This window comes from Mastigoproctus giganteus, chromosome 12 (genome assembly GCF_048544385.1).
Source record: "Mastigoproctus giganteus isolate SK-2022 chromosome 12, ASM4854438v1, whole genome shotgun sequence".
Lineage (NCBI taxonomy): Eukaryota > Metazoa > Arthropoda > Arachnida > Uropygi > Thelyphonidae > Mastigoproctus > Mastigoproctus giganteus.
Window position 1 is genome coordinate 5,792,646 of NC_143586.1, and position 24,697 is coordinate 5,817,342.

Below are 24,697 nucleotides of genomic sequence, written 5' to 3' on the forward strand. Positions count from 1 at the left end.
ATGAGTTGGTTTAAAATATAATTTTAAAATTAAAAATGGCAGTGCCAGACAGGAAAATGTGAGCAATTTTTGTAACCCCCCCCCCCTTTATTTCCATCACTAATGGAGCTAAAAATTTAAAAATCACATTAGCTATGCATTATTTAATTCTTATCAAGGGAAAACTATTCTGATTGAAATCTATCATTTACTTTTTGTGTTAAAATTAAAAAAAACAATTTTTCATTGTACTGTACTTCGATAGTGCACTTCCTTGTACTAAGTAACTCCCCTTTTGGTGACAAAAAGGTTGCTAAATAGGTTGCTTCTATAAAGATCATATATAAATTTTGCGACAAGAAGTATTTTTTAACAGTTTTCAAAGCTGGAAATGTCCCGGCAAGGAGGTACTCAGAGAGCCAGTGTTGAGGCGGCAGTGGTGGAGAGGCACCTGCACAGTCTTGCACAGCCCTCACCTGCCAGTCGTTTCTTCCCCCAAGACTTTAATCACTTCTCCAGGAAGAAGCCGGAGTCACTTCTCTCACCCTTTTCATTCACAACTGGAAATACACAAATAGACGTTTTCATTAGTTCCTCAGTTTTAGGCCAAGCCGAGGTATTAGAAACTTTTTTTTTTTTTTTTTAGTTACCATAATGCTGTCTGTTTGAGATACTACACTAATGACCATTTGTGACTACAGACCCTTTATCCTGAGTGCCTGGAACTCAGTAGTTGACAGATTTATTTTGTTTTACTTTTTATGAGTTTGGTTAAATTTCATTTTGTTTATATTGTAATATGTTAATCTCTTAAATATTGTTTAGATTGCATGCAGAACGTAGAAAAGCTTTAATTTTTATTTTTGTTAGCCGGACACAGTACCTCAAGCTGTTATAGACATGAACAAAGTCCTTGAGGTATCTGATGCTGAAGATGTAACAGGAAATCAGTTTGCTGTTGCCATTACTGCACCTGAAAAGGTGCATTTTGTTAAAGGGACTAGTCGAGAAGAAAGTAAATGGTAAGCCAAAAGTTTTCATACATGGTTTAGAGCTATCACTGTTATTACATGTTCAATTTCTCTATTCAGCATATTTTCAGACTTTTGCACACTGAATGGTTCTCTGTTTACTATTTATTGGATTTAAATCTCTAGCTCAAGTCATAATTTGAACTAGAGACACCAAAGCAAACTTTTATAACCTAGAAATCTGCTGATTAGTGCAGTGGTTCTCAATTGGCAAGTCATGATGCACCAGTTTGTAAAGAGTTGGGATATGCATTAGTAAACATTTGTGATTTCAGAGAACTTTAAATATGCCACTTTTTTTTATTTATTTATTTTTTAAAGTTCAGTAGGTTGTAGAGTCACAGTTGAAACTTTGTTGAGAACTGTTGAACTGGTTCATCAGTGCAAAGGAAATATAGAATTCAATAAATTTAAAACTCACTCGCTTGCTCACTCAAAGAAGGTAAATTTCTCTTTCTTTCTAGTTTATTGATTAAATTTCAAGATAACCTAATTCCAGGTAATTAAATAATTCTGCAAATTGCAATTTCTGGAGACTAGGAGGCACCTGCGAGGTGATCTAATTGAGGTGTACAAAGCCTTGAATGGTTTGAGCAAGCTCAATGCTGATCGGGATTACTTTCTCTTGCTCAGATTACTCACCTGAGGGGACATAAATTCAAATTGAGGAAAGACAATTGTAGAATAGATCTGCAGAAATTTCCCTTTAGCTAGCGGGTGGTTGATAGTTAAAACAAATTTCCATCACTTGTAGTGGAAGTCAAAAACTTAAATAAGTTCAAGGCAGAACTAGACAAACATTTGGAGTGAATGGATGAGTGAAATGGGAAGTTTTTTTTTTTTTGGCTGATGCTATACAAGCTTGCATTTTATGCCTTTCTTGCATCATATGCCTCTACTAATGCTAATTTTTTTTCAGTTACAAATGAAAATTAAAAATATTCAAGAAAATTAAAAAAAATTAAATTAAAAATATTTAATTATGTACCAAGACTCATCACTTCAAAGCTGTGCTTTGAAGTGATGAGTCTTGCTATTTCAAATATGATATATGCTATTTCAAAAGACTAAATATGTGAGCAGATTGGGCTAGCCAGGTAGGTAAAGTGCCTGCCTGGCAACTCAAAGGTCGCGGGTTCGAATCCCACGTTGGGCTTGGATCAGAGTAAAATGCAAAAACTTTAGGAGGTGCATTATGGTCACAGAAGCCAATGCGCCAACAACTAACAAAAAAAAAAAAACAAAAAAAACCTAAATATGTAAACTTTTCTTTTTCATATACAATAAAAAGAAAAATAATAAACAATTAGCCTTGGGAAAGAAAGACTTATTCTGTGTTGAAAGCTGCTTCAGTTGGAATCTTCCATAGTTTCAGCCATTGTTTAATAATTCAGTTTTCAGTTGTGCTCTTTGCTATTATTTTTTTTCTGTTAGTAATGCTCAACAAGTGATCTTCCTCTCTAATATTTGAGGGGGGAGAGATCACCCTGACATTCTCCAAGACCTGGGGGTAATTGTGCAGTCAGATATGAAGTTCTCTGACCACTGCAGATGGGCTGCCAGAGCAGGTCATGGAGTTTTGTCAATGATATATAGGAATTTTGCTAGAAGAGACAAGGAGGTGATTATTTCTTGGCAATGGTCGGGCCACACCTTGAATGCTGCATACAGGTCTGGAGGCCTTATTTTAGGAAGGACGTAGAGTTGCTAGAACAAGTACAGAGAAGGGCAACAAGATTAGTGAGAGGAACAAAGTGGTGTGCTTACGAAGAAAGGCTTAAGTTCTGCAAGTTGCAGCATTTGGAGACTAGGCACTTGCGAGGTGATCTGATTGAGGTGTATAAGGCCTTGAATGGTTTGAACAGGTTCAATGCTGATGGAATACTTCCACTTCCTCAGATTTTGAACCTGAGGAGGCATATGTTCAAATTAGCATTAGTAGAGGCATTTGATGCAAGAAAGCAAGCTTATGCAGCATCAGCCAAAAAAAAAAAAAAAAAAACCCACTTCCACTTCACCCCTCTGTTCATTTGAAATACATGTCCAGCTGAGCCTTAAACTTATTTAGGCTATCAACTTGCACAACAAGGGATGGAAGTCTGTTCCATTAAAGGCAAATTTCCGCACGTCTACCCTACATCTGTCTTTCCTCAATTTGAATTTCTGCCCTCTTAGGTGATTATTCTGAGTAAGAGAAAGAATCCCATCAGCATTGAACATGCTCAAACCATTCAAGGATCACCTCACTGATGCCTAGTCTCCAGACACTGTAATTTGCAAAACTTAAGCCTTTCTTCATAAGAGCACCCCTTTGTTCCATTCACTAATCTCATTGCCCTTCTCTGTACTCGTTCCAGCATCTCTACATCCTTCTTGAAATGAGGCCTGCAGACCTGTATACAGTACTCTAGGTGTGGCCTGACCATTGCCTTATACAAGGGAATAATCACCTCCTTATCCCTGCTAGAAAAATTCCTATATATCATTGACAAGACGCCATGAGCTACTCTTGCAGCCTGTCTGCACTGCTCAGAAAACTTCATATCTGCCTGCATAACAATCCCAGGTCCCTTTCATTCTCTACCACTGTAAGTGTAGTACCACAGAGTTGATACGTTACTCTGGGGTTGCTGTTTCCCATATGTAATACTTTGCATTTGTCAATGTTAAACTTCATTTGCCACCTCTCAGCCCATCTGCTCAACCTTTCCAGATCCTGTTGCAGTAGCATAGTGTCAGTAGTGTCCTTGACAACCCTGCCAACCTTCGTATCGTCTGCAAACTTGGACATTAAGCTTTGATATACCATCATCAATATCATTTATAAATACAGAAAACAATAATGGACCCAATACTGAACCCTGAGGCACTCCACTAATAACATTAGTCCACGATGAGCAGTGTCCATTGATTACCACTCTCTGTCTTCTCCCCCTCAACCACCCCTTTATCCATAGCAGCAATTTGCCTCCAATGCCACACTGCTCCAATTTGTGCAGCAGTCTTCCATGTGCAACAGTATCAAAAGCCTTTCTAAGATCCAAGTATATAATATCAAAGTTATTCCCTGCATCCAGTTCTTTTGTGACTGCATCATAGTATCCAATCAAATTGGTCAGACAAGACTTCCCCTTAACAAAACCATGCTGTGTCTGAGCTCTAACTGAAGTCTTGTCTAGATGATCCTGCAGTGCTTCTTTAACCAGTGCCTCCATTAATTTTCCAGGAACAGAAGTTAAACTAACAGGTCTATAATTACTTGTGTCGCCCTTTGATCCTCCTTTGTGAATTGTGGTCACATTTGCACATCTCCAGTCCATGGGTACTTCCCCTGAGTCCAAGGAAGCTCTCATAATTATGGCTAAGGGTTTGCTTACTTCCTTTGCTGCCTCCTTTAATATAACTGGATAGATCCCATCCACCCCAGGTGCCTTTCTTGTATTTATCTTCAACAATTTCTCCTCCACTTTACTCTCAGTTATTACAAGATTCTCCAGCTTACTGCCAGAGTTGGATACACCTCTGGCATTCCCCTCGCTGAATAACTCCTCATGTGTGAATGTCGATGCAAAATATTCATTCAGTTTGTTAGCTACCTGAGCAGGATCATCAACAGTTGACCCATCGATATCAAGTGGACCAATCTGATTCATCCCCTTGCTTCTAGAGTTTACATAAGTAAAGAACTTTTTGCTGTTTTTCTTTGCATCCCTTGCTAAAGATTTCTCGTAATCTGCCTTCGCCTGCCTAACCTCCTTTGTAACTTGGTTACAGATCAACTTGTATCTATCATTGGCTTCTGTTTCATGTGTTAATTTGTATGTATCCCATGCATTTTTCTTCTCTGCCACATGTCTCATTAGTTCAAATTGAGGAAAGACAGCGGGTAGTTGATTGCTGGAACACACTTCCATCTGTTGTTATGGAAGTTGATAGCTTAAATAAATTTAAGGCTGAACTAGAAAAGCATATGGAGTGACCGGATGAGTAAAATGGGAAGTGTTTTTTTTTTTTTTTTTCTTTTAATGGCTGATGCTGTATAACCTTGCTTTCTTGCATCATATGCCTCAGCTAATGCTAAGTTGAGCACTGGGCAATTATAATTGTTGTGTGCTAGTTGTGGAGGCCCTTGAACAAATGGCAATGGGCATGTGACTACTATATTGAGCAAACACTAAACCTTGGCATAGATTTTTTTTTTTTTTTTTTTATCCATTACTCTATTTGGTTTTAGCCAGGACTACAAAAAAAATGAACAAATGTTAGAAAGTCTTATATCAGGATTCTACTATATGCCTGCTGAATTCACAGTTTGAGAGTAGTGCAACTGAACCATACCTGAAACTGAACAATACAAATCTGTGTCAGAACTTATGGTCATATAACTGAACCATACAAATTTGTATAAGAATGTATCGAAATTTCAAATGTTTTCAGTCATTTGCTTTTCTGTGGAACTGTGGTGGTACTTAATGTACATTTTAATTTTCATTTCTTGCATTTTACATTTCTGACTTTCTGCAAATAAAACAGATGAAGTGTGATTTCTGTATTAAAAAATGTGTTTTCAGTATTTCTCATATCATCTTGTCTGCTAACTGTCTGCCTGTCATTATTTGCAATGAATTTTCTCATTGCCAATAATTAACTAATGATGCAGACAATTAACTATATATATATTTTTTTTATTTCTTTTTTCTTAGCACATTTTTAGGAGTGGAGAGTCCTTCTGTATGAAGGATTCTCCACTCTTGCTATTACCAGGAATCAAAAAATACAATGAATCAGGGCACCTTGTGCCAAGCGTATTTCGAGACCAAGCGATATTTTATTTATTTATTTATTAAATCAGTTTATTTCCCAAGAAACCTTGGGTCACCCTGGGACGGCTCTGTGCCAGAAGGGTGTGAATATTTACAGACTAAGGTGCGAGAAACACATGCACAATAAACAAGAGTACATGCGTGCTCGACCCGAGACATTTACAGGATTAAATATACAAGATATACTGTAATATACAAAAAAAAAAAAAAAAAAAAAACAACATTTTGTCATATCCAGGAGCAGGTGAGTATTATAATTTCATAATCTGGTAGCAGTTCTTCAGGATTTCCTTCCTGTAGGGCTTGTCTTCACAGAACCTATCAGGGTGGATCCTAAATTTATTGAAGATCCGAAGACAATTGGCGGGAAACATGTTCCTCAGGGAATCAATGTTTGACAGCATAAGATGTAGAGGGAGACGGGAGTCGGGGTGCTCCCCCCCTTGCCCTCCTGTGATTCATAAGTGCTCTTGATAAGCAATTGAAATTATTATATTTTAAGTTTCCGCATTTCTTTCAACAATCTTACTTTAAAAACAGTTCTATACTTGAAAAGCCACAAGTTAGAACACACAAAGGAAATACACCTTTCTTTACATTTTCCTATATTTCTATTTTTACTAATTAACTAACACTTCAACCGCTTGGTCTCCGAGCAGCACTGCTCCTGCCTCCCTGTGGCGGGGCCGGTAACCTGGGGGAAAAGTTATCCTCCAGGGCTAAAAGGAGTAACCATGAATATAAATGACTATCCACCTCTACAGCCTTCAAGCCAGACAAACCCAATAATGATGACCTGAACCAACTGAAAAGGCTCTGAAGAGAAGTGTAGTGCAATGAGATGTCAAACTCTCTGGTGATACTCTCTCTCACTCTCTCTCTCTCTCTCTCTCTCTCTCTAACCAGCCTGCCAGCAGGTTATCACCATTTGGAATCCATTGCTGGAACACCAAAAATGGTTAAACGACTGCAATCCGGGGATCTCCTGATTGAAACAGCTACCTCAAAATCATTCAGTGGCTGCTCAAAACATTTGCAACAACATTTGCTGGGCTACCAGTATCTATCACTCCCCACAATACATTAAATTTGTCCAAAGAATCAGAGTGGAACTTGATTGCAGTATCTGAAGAGGAATTAGTGCAGGAACTGAGCAATCAAAAAGTAATTAGTGCAAAACATATAATGACCAAAAAAGATGGAAATCTCGTTCCAACTTGATCCATAATTTTAACCTTCAGCACCCCTGATTTGCCATCCTCAGTAAAAGCTGGCTATTTAAACTGCCGAATTCGGCCTTATATCCCTAATCCCATTCGTTGTCTTAAATGCCAAAAATATGAACACTCCCAACAAGCACGTAGAGGTGATGCCATTTGTCCAATTTGTGGTTCCAAGGAGCATACACAAGCAGACTCTTCAGCCTCAAGTCCCATTTGCCCCAACTGAAAAGAAAGTCACCCAGCCTTTTCCAAATCTTGTGAAATGTGGAAAACAGGGAAGAAAATCCAAAAATATAAAATAAAGCACAAAGTCACATACCCTGAGGCACGCAGATAAGGTTATGTTGACCTTGCCCAATCGTTCATATGCTTCTCATGCTCGAAGCTTTCATTCAACATCAGCTCAAACAGATGTATCAATACTGCCCAGAACATCTTTAGCTAACTGGGTTAAAAATACATTATCAAACTCTGGAAAAGACACACATCAAACTAAAACCAGTGAAGCGACCAACACTCTAATCAGTATCCCAATTGATACTTGGACCATCCTGCATGACAAAGAAAAATTTAAAAACTACTAAAGATAACAAGAAACCTGAATCATCTACCAATAGTATGGAAGTAGATGTACACTCAAATCATGAGGCACCCATACTAGAACTTTACACAAAAAACACTGTAGATACCAGATGCCCCACCTTCCCAAAAAAAGACCAAAAAAAAAAAAAAAAAATGCTCCTCAAACAAAAAACAGTCAGATGAATCATCCTCAGCTAAACCTAAATGAACTACAGCATCTTACAATGGAATTGCAGAGGCTTTCGTTGCAACACTGATGATAATCAATACCTAATTAATCAATATTCTCCAGTTTCCTTTTGTTTACAGGAAACTTACCTAACCTCACAAATTTCTCCTTCGATAAAGAACTATTGCCTTTATCGAAGAGATCAAAATGGTGTTAATGCTGCCTGTGGTGGTGTGGCAATCCTAGTAAATTCAAAGATCCCAACTAAACATATCCCACTTCAAAGTGAAATAGAAGCTGTAGCTGTCTGTATAACTCTCCATAGTGCAGTAACACTTGTCTCAATCTACCTACTGCCAAACCGTACTTACTCTTTAAAAGATATTGAAGACCTCTTTATACAGATACCTCCACCTCTCTGTATATTAGGGAGCTCTCCTAAATTAGATAGACGGGGTCGACTAATTGAAAGCTTTTTAGAGGCACTAAATCTCACTATTATTATTAGACATATTGTGCAAGGAAACCTGAGGTTTGTGCTGCACCAGACAAAAAAAAAATTTGAGAGAGAGAGAGAGAGAGAGAGAGAGAGAGAGAGAGAGATCACCAAAAAAGATCATATCCAGCACAGGACCCTGGGTGTGCCAAGCCCATACTCACCAAATGCGAGCCCCTTCTGGTGCATCGACATACGTACAGCTCCCAACAGGACACACCTCAGCAATAGATCTCTCAGTTTGTTCACCAGTACTGGTCCCGGCCATAGAGTGGTATGTAATAAATGATCCCATGGGCAGTGACTACTTCCCAATAGTATGCAACTTTCTGAAAGCACAGACTCCTTCAACTCAACCCTGCAGAAAATGGAAATTTTGTCTGAACAGATTGGGCAAAATTTCGGTCAACAATCGCCCTTGATGAGGAGTGCATAGCACACGTTCCTTGAGTGGACCTGGGTTCAAGCCCATGACTACTAAATATGATAAATATTTGTATTGACAATTTATCGTAAATTCTACTGACTTGGTTGTTGTGCTGGAGTATAAACAGAAATTTATTTATAAACCAATAACCCTTGAAAATCAGTGTCTGCAATTTTGCCCAGACACGATAGGAGGGAGTATATGATGAGAGCCTTGTTGATCAATTCAGCCCTGGAAAGATTGTGCAAGGCTCAAGGGGTAGAATTTTCAGCCTGGTCTGTACTTGTTAACAGAAGGGACTGCTTCTACAGAAGCCAAAATGGAGATTAATCAACAAAGTTTACATGCCATGACTTTCTATGATTTTTAAATCAAATCTAACTGCTAAAGAATTCCACGAGAGATTAGTAAATGCTTTAGGAGATCATGAACCATCAATTAGAACAGTTTTTACTTGGTTCAATAAATTTAAATTTGGAAAAAAAAAAAAAAAATTGAAGATGAATCTTGCTTTGGGAAGTCATCAACAGCCTGAAAAAATTTGGCTGATAAGATTTTTACAGAGAGAAGATCAAAGAATTATGCATTGGCAGTTAGAGAAAGATGTGGCATTGGGTCAGCACCAATTGATGCCATCATTAGGAAGGATGTAGAGTTGCTGGAACAAGTACAGAAAAGGGCAATGATTGGTGAGGGCAACAAAGGGGGCGCTCTTACCAAGAAAAGCTTAAGTTCTGCAAATTGCAGTGTCTGGAGACTAGGCACCTGCCAGGTGATTTGATTGAGGTGTTTAAGGCTTTAAATGGTTTGAGCAAGCTTAGTGCTGTTGGGATTCTTTCTCTTGCTCAAATTATGCACTTGAGGGAGCATAAATTCAAATCGAGGAAAGACAGTTGCAGAATAGATGTGTACAAATTTGCTTTTAGCCAGCAAGTGGTTCATTGCTGGAACAAACTTTCATCTGTCATTGTAGAAGTTGATAGCTTAAATTGATCCAAGGAAGAACTAGACAAACTTTTGGAGCAAATGGATTTGTGAAATGGGAAGTGTTTTTTTTTTTTCTTTTTTTTTTCTGATGTTCTGTAAGTTTGCTTTCTTCCATCATATTCCACTACTAATGCTAATAAATAAAAATAAAAAAGTCAACTTAAAATTACTAATATTGCTTTTTAATTAAATAACATCATCAAGCAGATGAATTTATTATTTATTAAACATGGAAGCACTGTTGTTACTACTTTTGGAACTATTTGAACTATTCTATCATCAGACAACAGGTCCGATGATAAAATAGTTCTGAATGCCTTGTAATGATTAAATAATATTGGATTGAGGTGATTTAAATATTTCGAACCTAAATTTGCAGCCAAGTATATGTGCGGAATAAGAAATTTGTGCCATGTGTGTGCAGCCTTCTTAATAATCATAATATCTCTTATGTTTAATGAGACTAAATATGTATAATAAACCCCTATTATTACTTTGAGAGTATTCAATTTTTTATACTGATATAAAATTGAATAATCCCAATTTTTTGTAGAATTCAGGACTTTAATGATATTTATAAAGATGAATATCTTTTAAATTAAATTTTCTGAAAGAAGGTAAGAGTCCTTAGTACACACACACACACACATACAGTAAAAATAAGAAGAATCTGTTGGAAAATAAGTGTATGAATTTCTTCTCAACTTAATTTATTTAATTTTCACAATAAAAAATGTGGGCTTTGTCTACCAGGTGGTTTGATGTACTCTCACGGTTTCCGAGAAATACCATCAGAGGCAGGCATAAAAGGAATGCTACATTCCCTGGGGGGAAAGCTACAACTACTGTGACAACAACAGCAAAAACAATACCAAGTAATGTAGATAATGTAAGTATTGTTTTTAGTTTTTTATTTGAAACTATTTATCTTTCACCTTAGATAATCAATCAGGTTGTCATTTTATGTTTTATACAGACAGAAAGTGAGATGAACATCACTTGAGAGCAATATAATTTATAGAGAACATTAACTTCAAGGAAAAACAGTTAATGTTTATGCATCTTAAGAATTATTTGCAATTGAATGGAACCGAAGATAAGGCTTATTAAAATTCATTTGTGCTTTCACCTGATTACATGTGCAGATTTAGTTTATCCTTTTTATTTATTCATTTTTAAAATTAATTACTATGAAACTTTCTTGGCTTCTTCATAAGCAAGAGTGATACAACAAAAATGTTAGGACAAAGCCTGTCATTCATGTTTAACTTTGGCAGAGCATACTTATTTGAGACTGTAGTTGCAGGCACTGATTTTTTTTTTTTTTTTTTTTTTTTTATTGGTCAGCAGTACAGTAATTATATTCACACATATAAGGAATTTAACACAATGTTTTAATTTAGAGGTTGAGTAAATTACTTGATACCTACTACATAAATGTAGTAGGTATCAAGTAATACCTACTTGATACCTACTATATCAAGTAGTACCTACTTGATACCTACTAGTAGGTATCAAGTAATACCTACTTGATACCTACTACATAAATGTAGTAGGTATCAAGTATGCTTTTTTCTACTACCTAAATGTAGTAGAAAAGAAGTATGCCCAATATGCAATAAAAAAGATATTAATTTATTAGTAGGCATGTACCATAAAGTTATATATCAAGTATCTACTTATGTAATATTTACATGCTATAACAATTTTAAGCATTTTAATGTTATTTTGAATAGTTAATTTTTTTTCTAATAGAAGCTTATGATGGAGCTGAAAGTAGGAACATTCTTGTTGTATTATTATTTATGGTCTTTAATACTACTTAAACACTATGAAAAACAAAATGTAACATTCATATAGCAGAGGGTTTTTTTTTTTATTAAATAAAGCTAGAACAATTGTGCATTACAATTATATATATTATATTTTTTATTAATAAAGCTAAAGCCCTTATAATACTCATGTGGTTATGTATGAAGATTCTCATTATTTATTATTTTTGTTTATTGGTCAACAGTACAGTAAGCATTGTTAAAATGAAATATCATGTTCATAATACTTTAAAAAATTTATTTTATCAAAGTTTCACTTGTTGCTGTCTTATGGGGCAACCTCCCTTAAATCATATTTGATGGATAACAAAGAACAAATAAATAGACAGCTTTTCCTATGTTTTCTACCCTCATTATCCTTTCCTGGAGACATGTTAGTAATATATGGAGTTCTAAACATTGGCACATGTGCATCATATGATATTAGAAAAAACACAGCTGCCTCCCATTGTGTATCAAGCCAGATGTTTTCAATATAAACAATTAAGTAGGTGATCTTCTCTGAGAGGTTACTGACAGTTTCTCGTGTGGTTTTCTTTCATTAAGGGGGGAAATAAGAACTTCCCTGGAAAGCGGTTCAGGAAGATGTATTAGTAACGGCCGCATGGTGCAAGAAAGCCTATGGCTTATGCTGCACCAGCCAAAAAAAATAAAAAATAAAATAATCCAAACAAAACAATGATAAAAACAAAAAATAAATAAAATAAATAACTAAATAATAATAAATAATAAATAAAATAAAATATAAATAAAAAGGAAATTAAACCTATCATCCTATGCGCTTCCCTTACCCGAAAGTACTATCCAGATGACCTTTGAATTTCCCCAAACTGTCGGCCTCTACCACCCACGAAGGCAACTTATTCCAGTAATTTATAACTCGCTGGCTAAAATAAAACTTCCTGCAGTCCAATCTAAACATTTCCCCCCGTAACTTGAATTTATGTCCCCTAGTTCTAGCATCATTTATAATCTTGAAAATTTTGTCCTCATTCATTTTACTGATGCCTCTCAGAGCCTTAAACACCTCAATCAAATCTCCTCTAAGGTGTCTAGTTTCCAAACTCTGCAACCCACATATTCGAAGTCTTTCTTCATAAGGACGCCCTTTTGCCGATCTCACCAGGCGAGTTACCCTTCTTTGCACCCTTTCAAGAAGCTCGATGTCTTTCTTTAGGTGCGGTCTCCATACTTGAACACAGTATTCCAAGTGTGGTCTAACATAAGCCTTATATAATGGGATTATCACGTCCCTATCTCTACTTGCAAAAGTTCGATAGATCATCGATAGGACACCATGGGCCTTCCTTGCAACCTGTTTACAATGCTCAGAGAATTTCATGTCTGACCGTATCGTAACACCCAAGTCCCTTTCCTCCAGTACTGGGTTTAGTTGAACTCCACCAAGTGAATAAGTTATTTTGGGATTACTGTTTCCCAGGTGTAATACCTTACACTTTGTTGGATTAAAGCACAGCTGCCATTTTTCTGACCATTCTTGAAGTCTATCTAGGTCTCTCTGAAGAAGCTCAGCTTGACAGTCATCATTAACTACTCTACCAATTTTAACGTCATCTGCAAATTTAGACATCACGCCCTCTATCCCTTCATCAATGTCGTTTATGAAAATTAAAAACAACAGTGGTCCTAATACTGATCCAATGTAAACAACTGATGTAAACATATTACAACTTCTGATTGCAAAAGTGTCACTCCGGAGATTTTTTTGATTTGAGTTCTGAAGGGTAACTCTTGATATATTGATTTTACTGTTGTGAATACAAAACTACTTATGCATACTTTAACTTGAAAGTACTGAAGATTTGAACAGGGTTGGAATATTATTTCTGAATGAAAGATGATTGTAAAAATCATGGAACTATGTCAAGATCCAGTGCAGTGGTCCACAAGTTAGCATGTATAAAAAGAACATTTACACAGTAAAATTTATAGTAATCAGAACTTAGTTATTCTGATGCATTGTTAGAAATCTGAAGACAGATCTCTTAAATTCTTTTGAGAAATTTCTTCAGCTTCTAGTATTTTGTGCCACTTTAAATATAAAGATAAAAAAATCTATTATAATATTTAGATAATTGTAGGGAAGGTAAACTTGGAATAGTAATTTTTTGTTCTGGGTTAATTGATTTTTATGGGTATGATGTACTCTTGATAAGAATATAGATTAGACTTACTTATGCTTCCCTTATTCTTCTCTTTCATTATAATATGGTGGTAGGCATTAGTAACAATGGTATTTTTAGCAGTAAAGTGTTTTTCCAAGTGCTGGGGTGCTGGTCCAATGCCTCAACCCTCAGCCTGAGGGACCAGGAGGCCCAAGTCCGGCAACTTTGGAAGATGGGAATGACAAGGTGACTATCTGTCGTATAAAGTCAAACATAGATAGGTAGGTAGGCATTAGTTTCCCCACACTTTATAATGGAAGCCATTTGAGCTCTGCAGGCATATTAAACTGAGCATGAATTTAGCAGCTCTTATTAAAAGTTACTGATTATTTAGGTCGCTTGGTTTTCTTATCTGTTCTACCTAGTTTCCATTTGCATACAAATCTGTGTCAGAACTTCATCTTCATCATCAGCCATTTTCAATCCACTGCAGGATGAAGGCCTCTCCAGCAACTTTCCAGTTCCTTCTGTTTTGAGCACTGGCCATCCATTTACTACTCAAAAACTCATGAATTTCATCTATCCATCTCCGCCTTTGTCTTCCAGGTTTTCTTCTAGCTCCTCTTGGGTACCATTCTGTTATTTTCTTAGTCCATCTGTCATCATGTCTTCGAGCTATGTGTCCTGCCCAAGACCATTTTAGTTCTTTAGTTTTGATAAGAATGTCCTTTACTTGAGTTTGCTGCCTAATCTATGTGTCAGAACTTATGGTCATATAACTGAACCATACAAATTTGTATAAGAATGTATCGAAGGCTTTTGGTAGCATTTTCAATAACATTTTAGGTGTTTTTTCCAGCTGAGTCTATCTGATTGCACTTCCAGGTACTTATCAGAGTTTAACATCTAAAAAAGCGAGGTCGGTATGGTAACTGAAGTAAGTTATAGTAAGTTAGTGAAAATTACCATCATAATTTTGAAGGTGGGGCACTGTTAATGAATTCTCCTAAGATTGAAATGAAAACATTTGTTGTTCTTAAGGGGATTAAGAATGCTTATACAGTCATTATCAAATAGTTTTATCATTATAAAATAGCATTAGCATTAGTAGAGGCATATGATGCAAGAAAGCAAGCTTATTCAGCATCAGCCAAAAAAAAAAAAAAAAAAAAAACCCTCTCCCATTTCACCCCTCCGTTCGTTCGAAATACCTGTCCAGTTGAGCTTTAAATTTGTTTAGGCTATCAACTTCAACAACAAGTGATGGAAGTCGGTTCCACCAACCAACCACCCGCTGGCCAAAGGCAAATTTCCGCACATCTATCCGACATCCGTCCTTCCTCAATTTGAATTTATGCCCTCTGAGGTGATTATTCTGAGAAAGATGAAGAATCCCATTGGCATTGAGCATGCTCAAACCATTCAAAGCCTTATACACCTCTATCAGATCACCTCGCCGGTGCCTAGTCTCCAGACTCTGTAATTTGCAAAACTTAAGCCTTTCTTCGTAAGAGCAACCCTTTGTTCCATTTACTAATCTTGTTGCCCTTCTCTGTACCCGTTCCAGCAGCTCTACATCCTTCTTGAAATGAGGCCTCCAGACCTGTATACAGTACTCAAGATGTGGCCTAACCATTGCCTTATACAAGGGAATAATCACCTCCTTATCCCTGCTAGAAAAATTCCTGTATATCATTGACAAGACACCATGAGCTACTCTTGCAGCTCGTCTGCACTGCTCAGAGAACTTCATATCTGCCTGCACAATTACTCCCAGGTCCTTTTCATTCTCCACCACTGTCAGTGTAGTACCGCAGAGTTGATACATTGCTCTGGGGTTACTGTTACCCATATGTAGTACTTTACATTTGTCAATGTTAAACTTCATTTGCCACCTCTCAGCCCATCTGTTCAACCTTTCCAGATCCTGTTGCAGCAGCATAGCGTCAGTAGTGTCCTTAATGACCCTGCCAACCTTTGTATCATCTGCAAACTTAGACATTAAACTTGATATCCCATCATCAATATCATTCATAAACACCGAAAACAACAATGGACCCAACACTGAACCTTGAGGAACTCCACTAATAACATTAGTCCACGTTGAGCAGTGTCCATTGATTACCACTCTCTGTCTTCTGCCACTCAACCATCCCCTTATCCATAGCAGCAATTTGCCTCCAATGCCACACTGCTCCAATTTGTGCAGCAGTCTTCCATGTGCAACAGTATCAAAAGCCTTTCTAAGATCCAAATATATAATATCAAAGTTATTTCCTGCATCCAGTTCTTTTGTGACTACATCATAGTATCCAATCAAATTGGTCAGGCAAGACCTGCCCTTAACAAAACCATGCTGCGTCTGAGCTATAACTGAATTCTTGTCTAGATGATCCTGCAGTGCTTCTTTAACCAGTGCCTCCATTAATTTACCTGGAACAGAAGTTAAACTAACAGGTCTATAATTACTTGTGTCAGCCTTTGATCCTCCTTTGTGAATTGGGGTTACATTTGCACATCTCCAGTCTATGGGTACCTCCCCTGAGTCCAAAGAAGCTCTCATAATTATGGCTAGGGGTTTGCATACTTCCTTTGCTGCCTCCTTTAATATAACTGGATAGATCCCATCCACCCCAGGTGCCTTTTTTATGTTTATCCTCAACAATCTCTCTTCCACTTTCCTCTCAGTTATTACAAAATCATCCAGCTCACTGCCAATGTTTACTTTACCTACATCATTCTCCTTCCTGAATAACTCCTCATGCGTGAATGTAGATGCAAAATACTCGTTTAGATTGTTAGCCACCTGAGCAGGATCCTCAACTGTTGAACCATCAATATCCAGTGGACCAATCTGATTCATCCCTTTCCTTCTCGAGTTCAAGTATGTAAAGAACTCCTTTCTGTTTTTCTTTGCATCCTTTGCCAAGGATTTTTCGTAGTCTGCCTTTGCCTGCCTAATCTCCTTTGTGACTTGGTTACAGACCAACTTATATCTATCATAGGCTTCCATGTCACCCATTAATTTGTATGTATCCCATGCATTTTTCTTCTCTGCCACATGTCTCATTAGTCCATCTGACAGCCATTTAGGCCTAAACCTTGAACAATATTTCTTAGTTGGTATGTAAAGCCTGGTAGCCACCAAGATTAGTTCCTTGAATGCTTCCCATTTTGAGTTTGCTGTTGGTAACATCATCAGTTGGTCCCACTGTATAGAATTTAAATACTGTCTCAGACCATCATAGTCGCCTTTACGAAAACAAAAACCCTTCCCTTTACCTCTGATGGTAGTTACCTCCTTGAGTAAATCCCACTTCAACACACTGCGATCACTGCCACCTAGTGGTTCATTTATCTGCAGGTTCTTAATGCATGAAGAATCACTACTGATAATCAGATCAAGAGTATTGCTCCCTCTTGTTGCCTCACGAACATGCTGATGTAGAAAACAATCATCCAATAAATCCACAAAAGCCCTGCTAGTGTGCGAGTGACCAACCCACAAATTCCAGTCAATATCTGGGAAATTAAAATCCCCCATTATAAGACTCTCTGATTTACTGGCCCACTCTATTTCCCTGTACAATATATTATTATACTCATCAGAGTCATTAGGCCTATAGCACACTCCTACTCTCAATTTTGATTTCCCTATGCTTATGTCACACCAAACTGACTCGACACTCCCCTGTCCATCGATGTCAACTGGCTTCCCTTCCTTTGACTTTATGTGTTTCTTAATTAATAGCATAACCCCTCCTCCCCTCCTGTCCTGTCTATCCTTTCTATATACATTGTATTCCCCAAATTCCAGTTCCGCATTACTTATATCTGTGTGACACCACGTCTCTGATATCCCAACAATATCTGCCTTTGATGTTTTGAGCAATACCTCAAATTCATCAAATTTATTTACCAAACTCCTAGCATTGGTGTACACGCAGGTATACATGCACCTGTTTCTATTCTTAGCTACCCTAACACAACCCATGTGTTTACTTGTAACGCAATGACTACCAGCAGTCTCTGAAATATCCTGCATCTTGTTTTTCAGACTTCTGCTCATTTGAATAGAAGCAGTGCAAGAATCACTTCCACCTCTGCCAGTGGCTACTGTTAGTCTATTAGTCCTTGTATCCCCCCCAACTAGCAGTTTTCCGACCCACCTAACACTGCCTCGACAGCATCAGCAAAAATTCTTGCACCCTTTCTATTTAAGTGTATCCCATCCCTGTAGAAGCAATCTCTCCTGTTAACAAGTACAGTCCAGGCTGAAAAAAATTCTACCCCTTGAGCCTTGCACAATCCCTCCAGGGCCGAATTGATCGACAAGGCTCTCATCATATACTCTCTCCTATCGTGTCTGGGCAGAATTGCAGACACTTTCAAGTTCAACCCTAACTTTCAAGTACAACCCTAAATATGTAGTCATTATCAAATAGTTTTATTTGAATGAGCAGTAAAGTGTTTTTTGAAGTGCTGGGGTGCTGGTCCAATGCCTCAACCCTCAGCCTGAGGGACCAGGAGGCCCAAGTCCGGCAACTTTGGAAGATGAGTCAAATAAATAAATTTAGTTTTTTCAAAATAGTGTATATAAACACTCGATTCCAAACCTTCCTTCTATAGCAACTAAGTTAGTGTACTTAAGTTAGTGTCTTCAACTGAACTTACAAATGCTTCATTCTGTTTTATACAACAAAGCTGTTCATTTGTTGTATTAATTAATACGACAAAGCTATTGTTTTATGTATACTAGTATAACATAAATAGAATATACTTTGCATTATGTTTAATGCCTACTTTATATATTTTGTCAGTTATAGTAATTCTCATTAGTATTTTTTTTTAATAATTTATTTAATTTGGATTGTTTGGTCTACAGGTATCAACAGAAGATGGTGTTCATAGGGATCATTACTCATCTTCAGTCAACCGACCAAGGTTTCATAGTTCTAATACAGAATGTCTGGGTAAAACCAGAAGGGATTGGCAGTGGCAACATTCAGATCGAACAGATGAAGATGTATTTCCTACAAAAGAAAATGGAAGCTACATAATTGAAAATATGAAAGTATCTACCCCAGTTGATATGGGAAAGGATGCACAGAGTGGGATTGAGAATGAACTTTCAAGTGACCTGGTTAATATAGAAAACGTTAACAATGTTCTTAATAAGCTCATTACTTCTACCTCATCATCTGCACATAACAAATCTGTTGTTTCATCATCCCAACCAAAATTTGGTTAGTTATATTTATTTGTTATGTAATGTTCTTATTTAATTGTCTAAGTAGTCTTACATAATAGAGTTAAAGAATTTACAGACAATAACTGCAGTGCAATTTTCTGTTGTTAAAATGCAAGTTTCAGCCTATATAGAAGTTTGTTGGTGATATTTAGTACATGTTTTGTTGTTGTGTGCATTTTAAATGCATTATTTTATCAAAAAATCTGTGTGTGAAAAATCTATTTGTGCAAGTTGTCAAATTTTAGCACATCCTTAGCATATCTAGGTTTCATGATGAGACCAACTACGTGAATGTGATTGGACTGATTATGCCTCTCACATATTTGAGACAACCTACATGAATATAATTATTATTGTTTATACCTTTATATTACATAATTGTTTGAATATATCAATATCCTTGTTATTTCATAATTATTTGATTATAAATTGTTTCTGGTAAGATCTGGTGAATTACTGAAACATATTCATCATCATACCTCAAAAGTGTAGAAATAACCCCAACAAATTCTGCTATGTGCAGAATTTGTTGGGGTTATTTCTACACTTTTGATTTTTTCTAAATAAATCATAGTGGCATAAAATCATGACAAATATTCTGAAAATTTACTAGGATAAGGTGTGATTCCCACATCTTATTCTCATTTCAGTCCCAAAACATGAACTGTATAGAATGACATGCTTCAATGTCCAACATGTATAGAATGACAACTCCAATGTAGGGTCAATAAAATTGAGCAGTGAATATCACAAAATGGCTATTTACCTCTCCAGACAGAAAACTATTGCAGTACATTTTTGTAAAAAAAAAAAAAAAAACACAATTTACACCCCCGAACCTGAATTAAGACTGAAAATTCATCCTATAATGCTTGCTGATCCAATGTTTGTTTTTAGATCTAACTCCAAAATACATAATGAAGATCTGAACTGTCTGCAGAAAAAGATGAATGTCCTTAAAGTAATATCAGCTATGACATGGAGTGCCAATTGATACATCCTACTTCACTTGTACCATGCACTTATTAGATCTCGACTGGACTATGATTCCCCTGTATATGATTCTGTTAGAAAGAGTGCCCTTGAGTGGCTTAACCCAGTTCACCATGTGCCTTATGGATAGCCCTTAGAGCATTCTAGAACTGTTCAAACGGATCTAGCATAGGAAAAAATTAATACTTCTAATTTATTGCAGTGAAAATACTGAGCTAACCAACTCATCCCATTTGGCCATATCTTTTTGACGTGCAGTTAAAAATGAACTATAGTAATAAGCCTAGAGAAAATAAACCTGTGGGAATGAGGCTCAAGAGCTAACAGAACACTGGAATGTTTGGCTAGATGATATATTCCAACATTGGCTTGTATACTCACCATCTTGTGATGATTATTTTTGTAAATGGGAAGTGCAGTCCTTAGCAGATATGAATATCAAACAACTTCACATGGTGCATATAACATCAAACTCCCATTGTGCACAGATATATATGGATGGATTGAAAACAGAAATGGCTGTAGCGGTTTAACTTTAAGTTTTTTTAAGTGTGCCAGCAGTCTTTCCTACTTTCATCATTTCTATTTCTATCTAGTAATGTACATACTGCACTCCCAGTAGAGTGAAGTATGTACATTACTGACCTATATGCAGTTAAATCATCCCTTGATCATATCAGTGCTGCTACTCCTAAATAGGTCATAATTTATTCAGATACCCTGAGTGCAGACTGCACTACAGTGCAAATCATCACCACCTCATCCTGCTATTGTGGGAGTGGGTAGTTGGAATAAATTTAAGGAAGAAGAAAAATTATTGGTGGGGATGGACAGGTGACGTGGTAGTTTTTTGTTAAATAATAACAATAATCTTTTCTTTTATCTTTAAAAGAAAGTAACGTGATATTTTCCTGAAAAAATTTTAGGCAAAAGTTTTTCAGAAAAAAGAGAAGAGAAAAGGAAAGATATATATTTCTGAAAATGATTCCTCTCCATTCAAAGGTTTTTTTTTTTAATTATCCAAATGCTTTTCTCAGATTATCTTGTGACGGGTATTACTAAATTTAGAAAATTTGGTGGCAGCTAAAATCAGCTTTATATATCTTTTAAATAAATATATTTTAAAGACAATTCTTTAAAGAATATTTTTTAAATAAGATCTTTTTAAATATCTTTTTTATCTGACCCTTTAGAGTCAGATAAAATATTATTTTATAATTCAAATGAGATTCTCTTAGCAGATGCTGACAAGTTAAGTTCTGTAAAGTGTCCCTTTATTTCTTTGTGGAATGCTAATTTTGTTATTTGATAGATTCTTTATAATTATTATTATTGTTTTTTTGGTAGAAAATGCAAAGAATGGTGTTGATGGTGCTACAGATGAAATCGGAACTCTCAAAGATAGGTAAGGACATTACACACTATTAATGTTAATTTAAATTCAAAACAAACCAAAAAAAAAAGTAAAAAATTATTCTAATGAAAATCCAATTCTATTTAACAAATTAATTTAATTGTTCTGAGGTATGTTAATAGTTAAACACACATCAGAAAAATTGCCACATGTATGGCTTGGAATCTTTCAGCAGTATGAATGTCAAGACATTGTATTAAGTTCTAGGACTCTTTGATTGAATTTCCTTGTTATATTCTCTGTGAGGTTAAATTCTATTGGATTTTTTTGCCTCTTTATCCAGTTTGTGTAATGCACAGTAGGGAGGATTTTTTTTTTTTTACATAAACCAACCAACACAAACCATACCAACAATTAGTTATTCCAGCATCCCTTGCCCTTCAGGTCTATTTATTTACATAGTATGCATTTGTTAAAATATCAAAAATAAGCTTGTTTGTAATTTACTACATTTTCTTTTCATTTTCAACATCTAGGTCAAAACTGAACGAAACTTTTGAATTTAAAAAAGGCCGAACCCGACGCTACGTAAAACGAGAAAGCAGAGGTTTGAAAAGTCAAAGAAGCCGGTCAGATGGAGTAGCCAAAATGATACCACCACCTGGAAGAGAAGGAGAGAGTTACATTTGGTCTCAGATTGATCAAGGGCAGTCCTCAACTCCAAAGACTTTTCACCATAACCCAGTATATTTGCTCTTGTCTGATGCTCCTACAATGAAACGCTATGAATCTTTAGAAAATCTGAAGACAGATGGTTCCTCACCTCATCTTCCTAGGCGGCGACACACTAGTGAAAAGGGTATGTATTAATATTTTCACTTAAATTTTATTAAAATAATTCTTAGATCCCCTTTTTTGTGGGAAAATAGCCACATGTCAATTACAGATTTCACACAAAATATTTTTGTACATATCTTTAAAGATTAAAATATAATTCAACCTAACTTCGTCAGTTATTCTCAATTGAGAAATCCAAACTGCTGATATATTAATTATTTGTTATTGATATTTTATTCATGTTTTCATATTTATTTATAGCAATATGTTTGCACTAATTTTTTATCTTAAGTGCAAAATAGTTCTTTTCAGAAATAAATGTAGTAAAATAGAAAAAAAAATGTACATAACAGTTTTCTACATTGCTGATATATGGGGAGAGAGAGAGAGAGAGAGAGAGAGAGAGAGAGATTGTATGTTTTAGAACTCATGTTTTAAGTACTTTGTTAGTGGATGTTTTGTACATCTGTAGCTGAAATTTATATTTGTGTTGAGAAAATAATAACACCGGCAATATTCTTATTTGTGAATGTATGTATGTCATTAGAAGTGTTGTTAATGTTGATTTCTATAAGGTAGGGTCACCTTTTAACAATCAAGGATGTTTAAAATGCTCCTAATTCGGAAGGAATATGCATTTTTCTTCTTAAACTTTTATAGGCATTTCATTTTAAGGAACTGTCTAATATATTTCAGGCTTATTTTGTTGTGAGGATCATTTTATGCAACATTGAAAATATAGTTCGGTCTTTTAAATAGTTCCACATCTGCCTGTTTGATATTTGAAACTGAATCCCCTTCGGTGTTCAAATAAGATGCTAAAATATAAGGTTTAAATAGATCGTTCTTGCTAGTTTGTTCTCTAGGGAGATTCTCAACTTTCCAGATATCAACCGGAACTTGTGGATTGATCACTCACACACTAGCCAAACTTTTGTTGATTTATTGGATGACTGTTTTCTACAGTAGCATATTAAAAAAGCAACAAGAGGAAGCAGTACACTTTATCAGGTTATCAGCAGCAATTCTTTATGCATTAAGAACCTGCAGGTGAAAGAACCTTTGGATAGCAGTGATCACAGGGTGCTGATGTGGGATTTACTTAAATATATAACTACTGTCAAGGGTAAAGGGAAGGGCTTTTGCCTTCATAATGGCTGACTGCAGTGGTTTTTAAATTCTATACAGTGGTACTGTCTGTTACAGTGAAGTTAGAAATAATGGGATTTTAATTGAATATTTTATTTTATCATTATTTTTGAAATATTTGATTGTTTAACCAGTGATGTAACATTTGTATGGAAAAGGCTTTAATAAAAATTGCATTAACTATTATTGTGTGACAGAGTTAAGCGGAAGACAGAATAAATAATGACAGGTTTAATACTAATTGTAAAACACACATAGCTTAAATACGTACAGTATAAAAGCTTTCGGTTATTATGGTGACATCATCAGTCAAACTGACAGTTAAGAGTGTGAAACATGAGGGAGTGTACTATCAGCCATGTAATGAAACTGCGTGATGCAATAGTTGTTTGATGTTGAAGCCTGTGGCTGTGATGTATGTGGACATTGCCAACGTTTGTCATTCATCAAAATGGTTGCTTCAATAATAGGGTGGACACGACATCCACTGCCTCCGTGGACTGAGGTATTACAGCATGTTACATTCAACAACTTGAACCAGGTGCATCGCCAGTATTGGCAGGACCTATCTATAATCATGACATCATGGTGCGGGTCAATGTCGTGGTGGGTTGATCATAAGTGTTCGGCAATGGCAGAGTGTTCTATGTCTGCTAAGCGGATGGCTCTTTCATGTTCTGAAAGATGTTTGCCGAGCAGTCTCCCAGTTTCCCCTGATGTAGCAGCTAGTGCAGTCACAGCAAGAGATGCAGTAGACTAGACCACTTTGTAGTAAGGTGGGAACTGGTGTTTTCACTCTAGAGAAAACACTGGTTTTCTAGAGAATAATGAATCCAGAGTGCACAGGCCTCTTTAATCATATTGCATAAACTAGTTGAAATATGTGCTTGAGATATTTGCTTAGAATATAATTTTAGCATACAATTGAACTTAAGTAAAAATGAGACTTTAAATTGATTAAAAGGTACTGTATATCATATGTTCTCTTACACAGTGTGGCAAAAAAGTAACAAGACTGAATAAAAAAAATAATGCAAGTATCACTTCAGAAGAGGATGTTGGAGAAGCACAGAAGTGTGACCTTGGCAGTATCACTAACCCAAACCAATTGGCATTCTTTGTGTGTTGCACCTAATGCCACTGTCAGAAACCAAAGAATGGAACAACATATCAGTATCAAGTTTTGTGTAAAGCTGGGGAAAAGTCACTCACTCACTCACTCACTCACTCACTCACATGAACAGCTTATAGGACTGTCTTTTGCATAAATATTTTGATGTCTTAAGCATTTTAAAGAGGGTAGAGCAGATGATCCTCTAAGTAAATGACCGAGAAAGACCTGCAGACAAAGTGCTCAATTCACTAGCAAGTAATTGCCACTTAATACTTAGAATGCTAGCAAGTTAAATGTGTATAAGGAATTTAAGTTTTGAAAAGA

General features: G+C 36.2%; 1 protein-coding gene across 3 annotated transcripts in view; it reads left to right on the top strand.

The window, feature by feature from the left end:
- Positions 1-24,697, top strand: part of LOC150076650 (uncharacterized) — a 305,352-nt gene that overhangs the window by 181,136 nt on the left and 99,519 nt on the right. For all 3 annotated transcript variants that reach the window (XM_090386997.1, XM_090386999.1, XM_090386998.1), the window contains exons 4-8: positions 850-1,001; positions 10,471-10,606; positions 18,561-18,921; positions 21,267-21,324; positions 21,810-22,132. In XM_090386997.1, the coding sequence (XP_090243123.1) occupies positions 850-1,001; positions 10,471-10,606; positions 18,561-18,921; positions 21,267-21,324; positions 21,810-22,132 (1,030 nt within the window). The remainder of the gene's footprint in view (positions 1-849; positions 1,002-10,470; positions 10,607-18,560; positions 18,922-21,266; positions 21,325-21,809; positions 22,133-24,697) is intronic.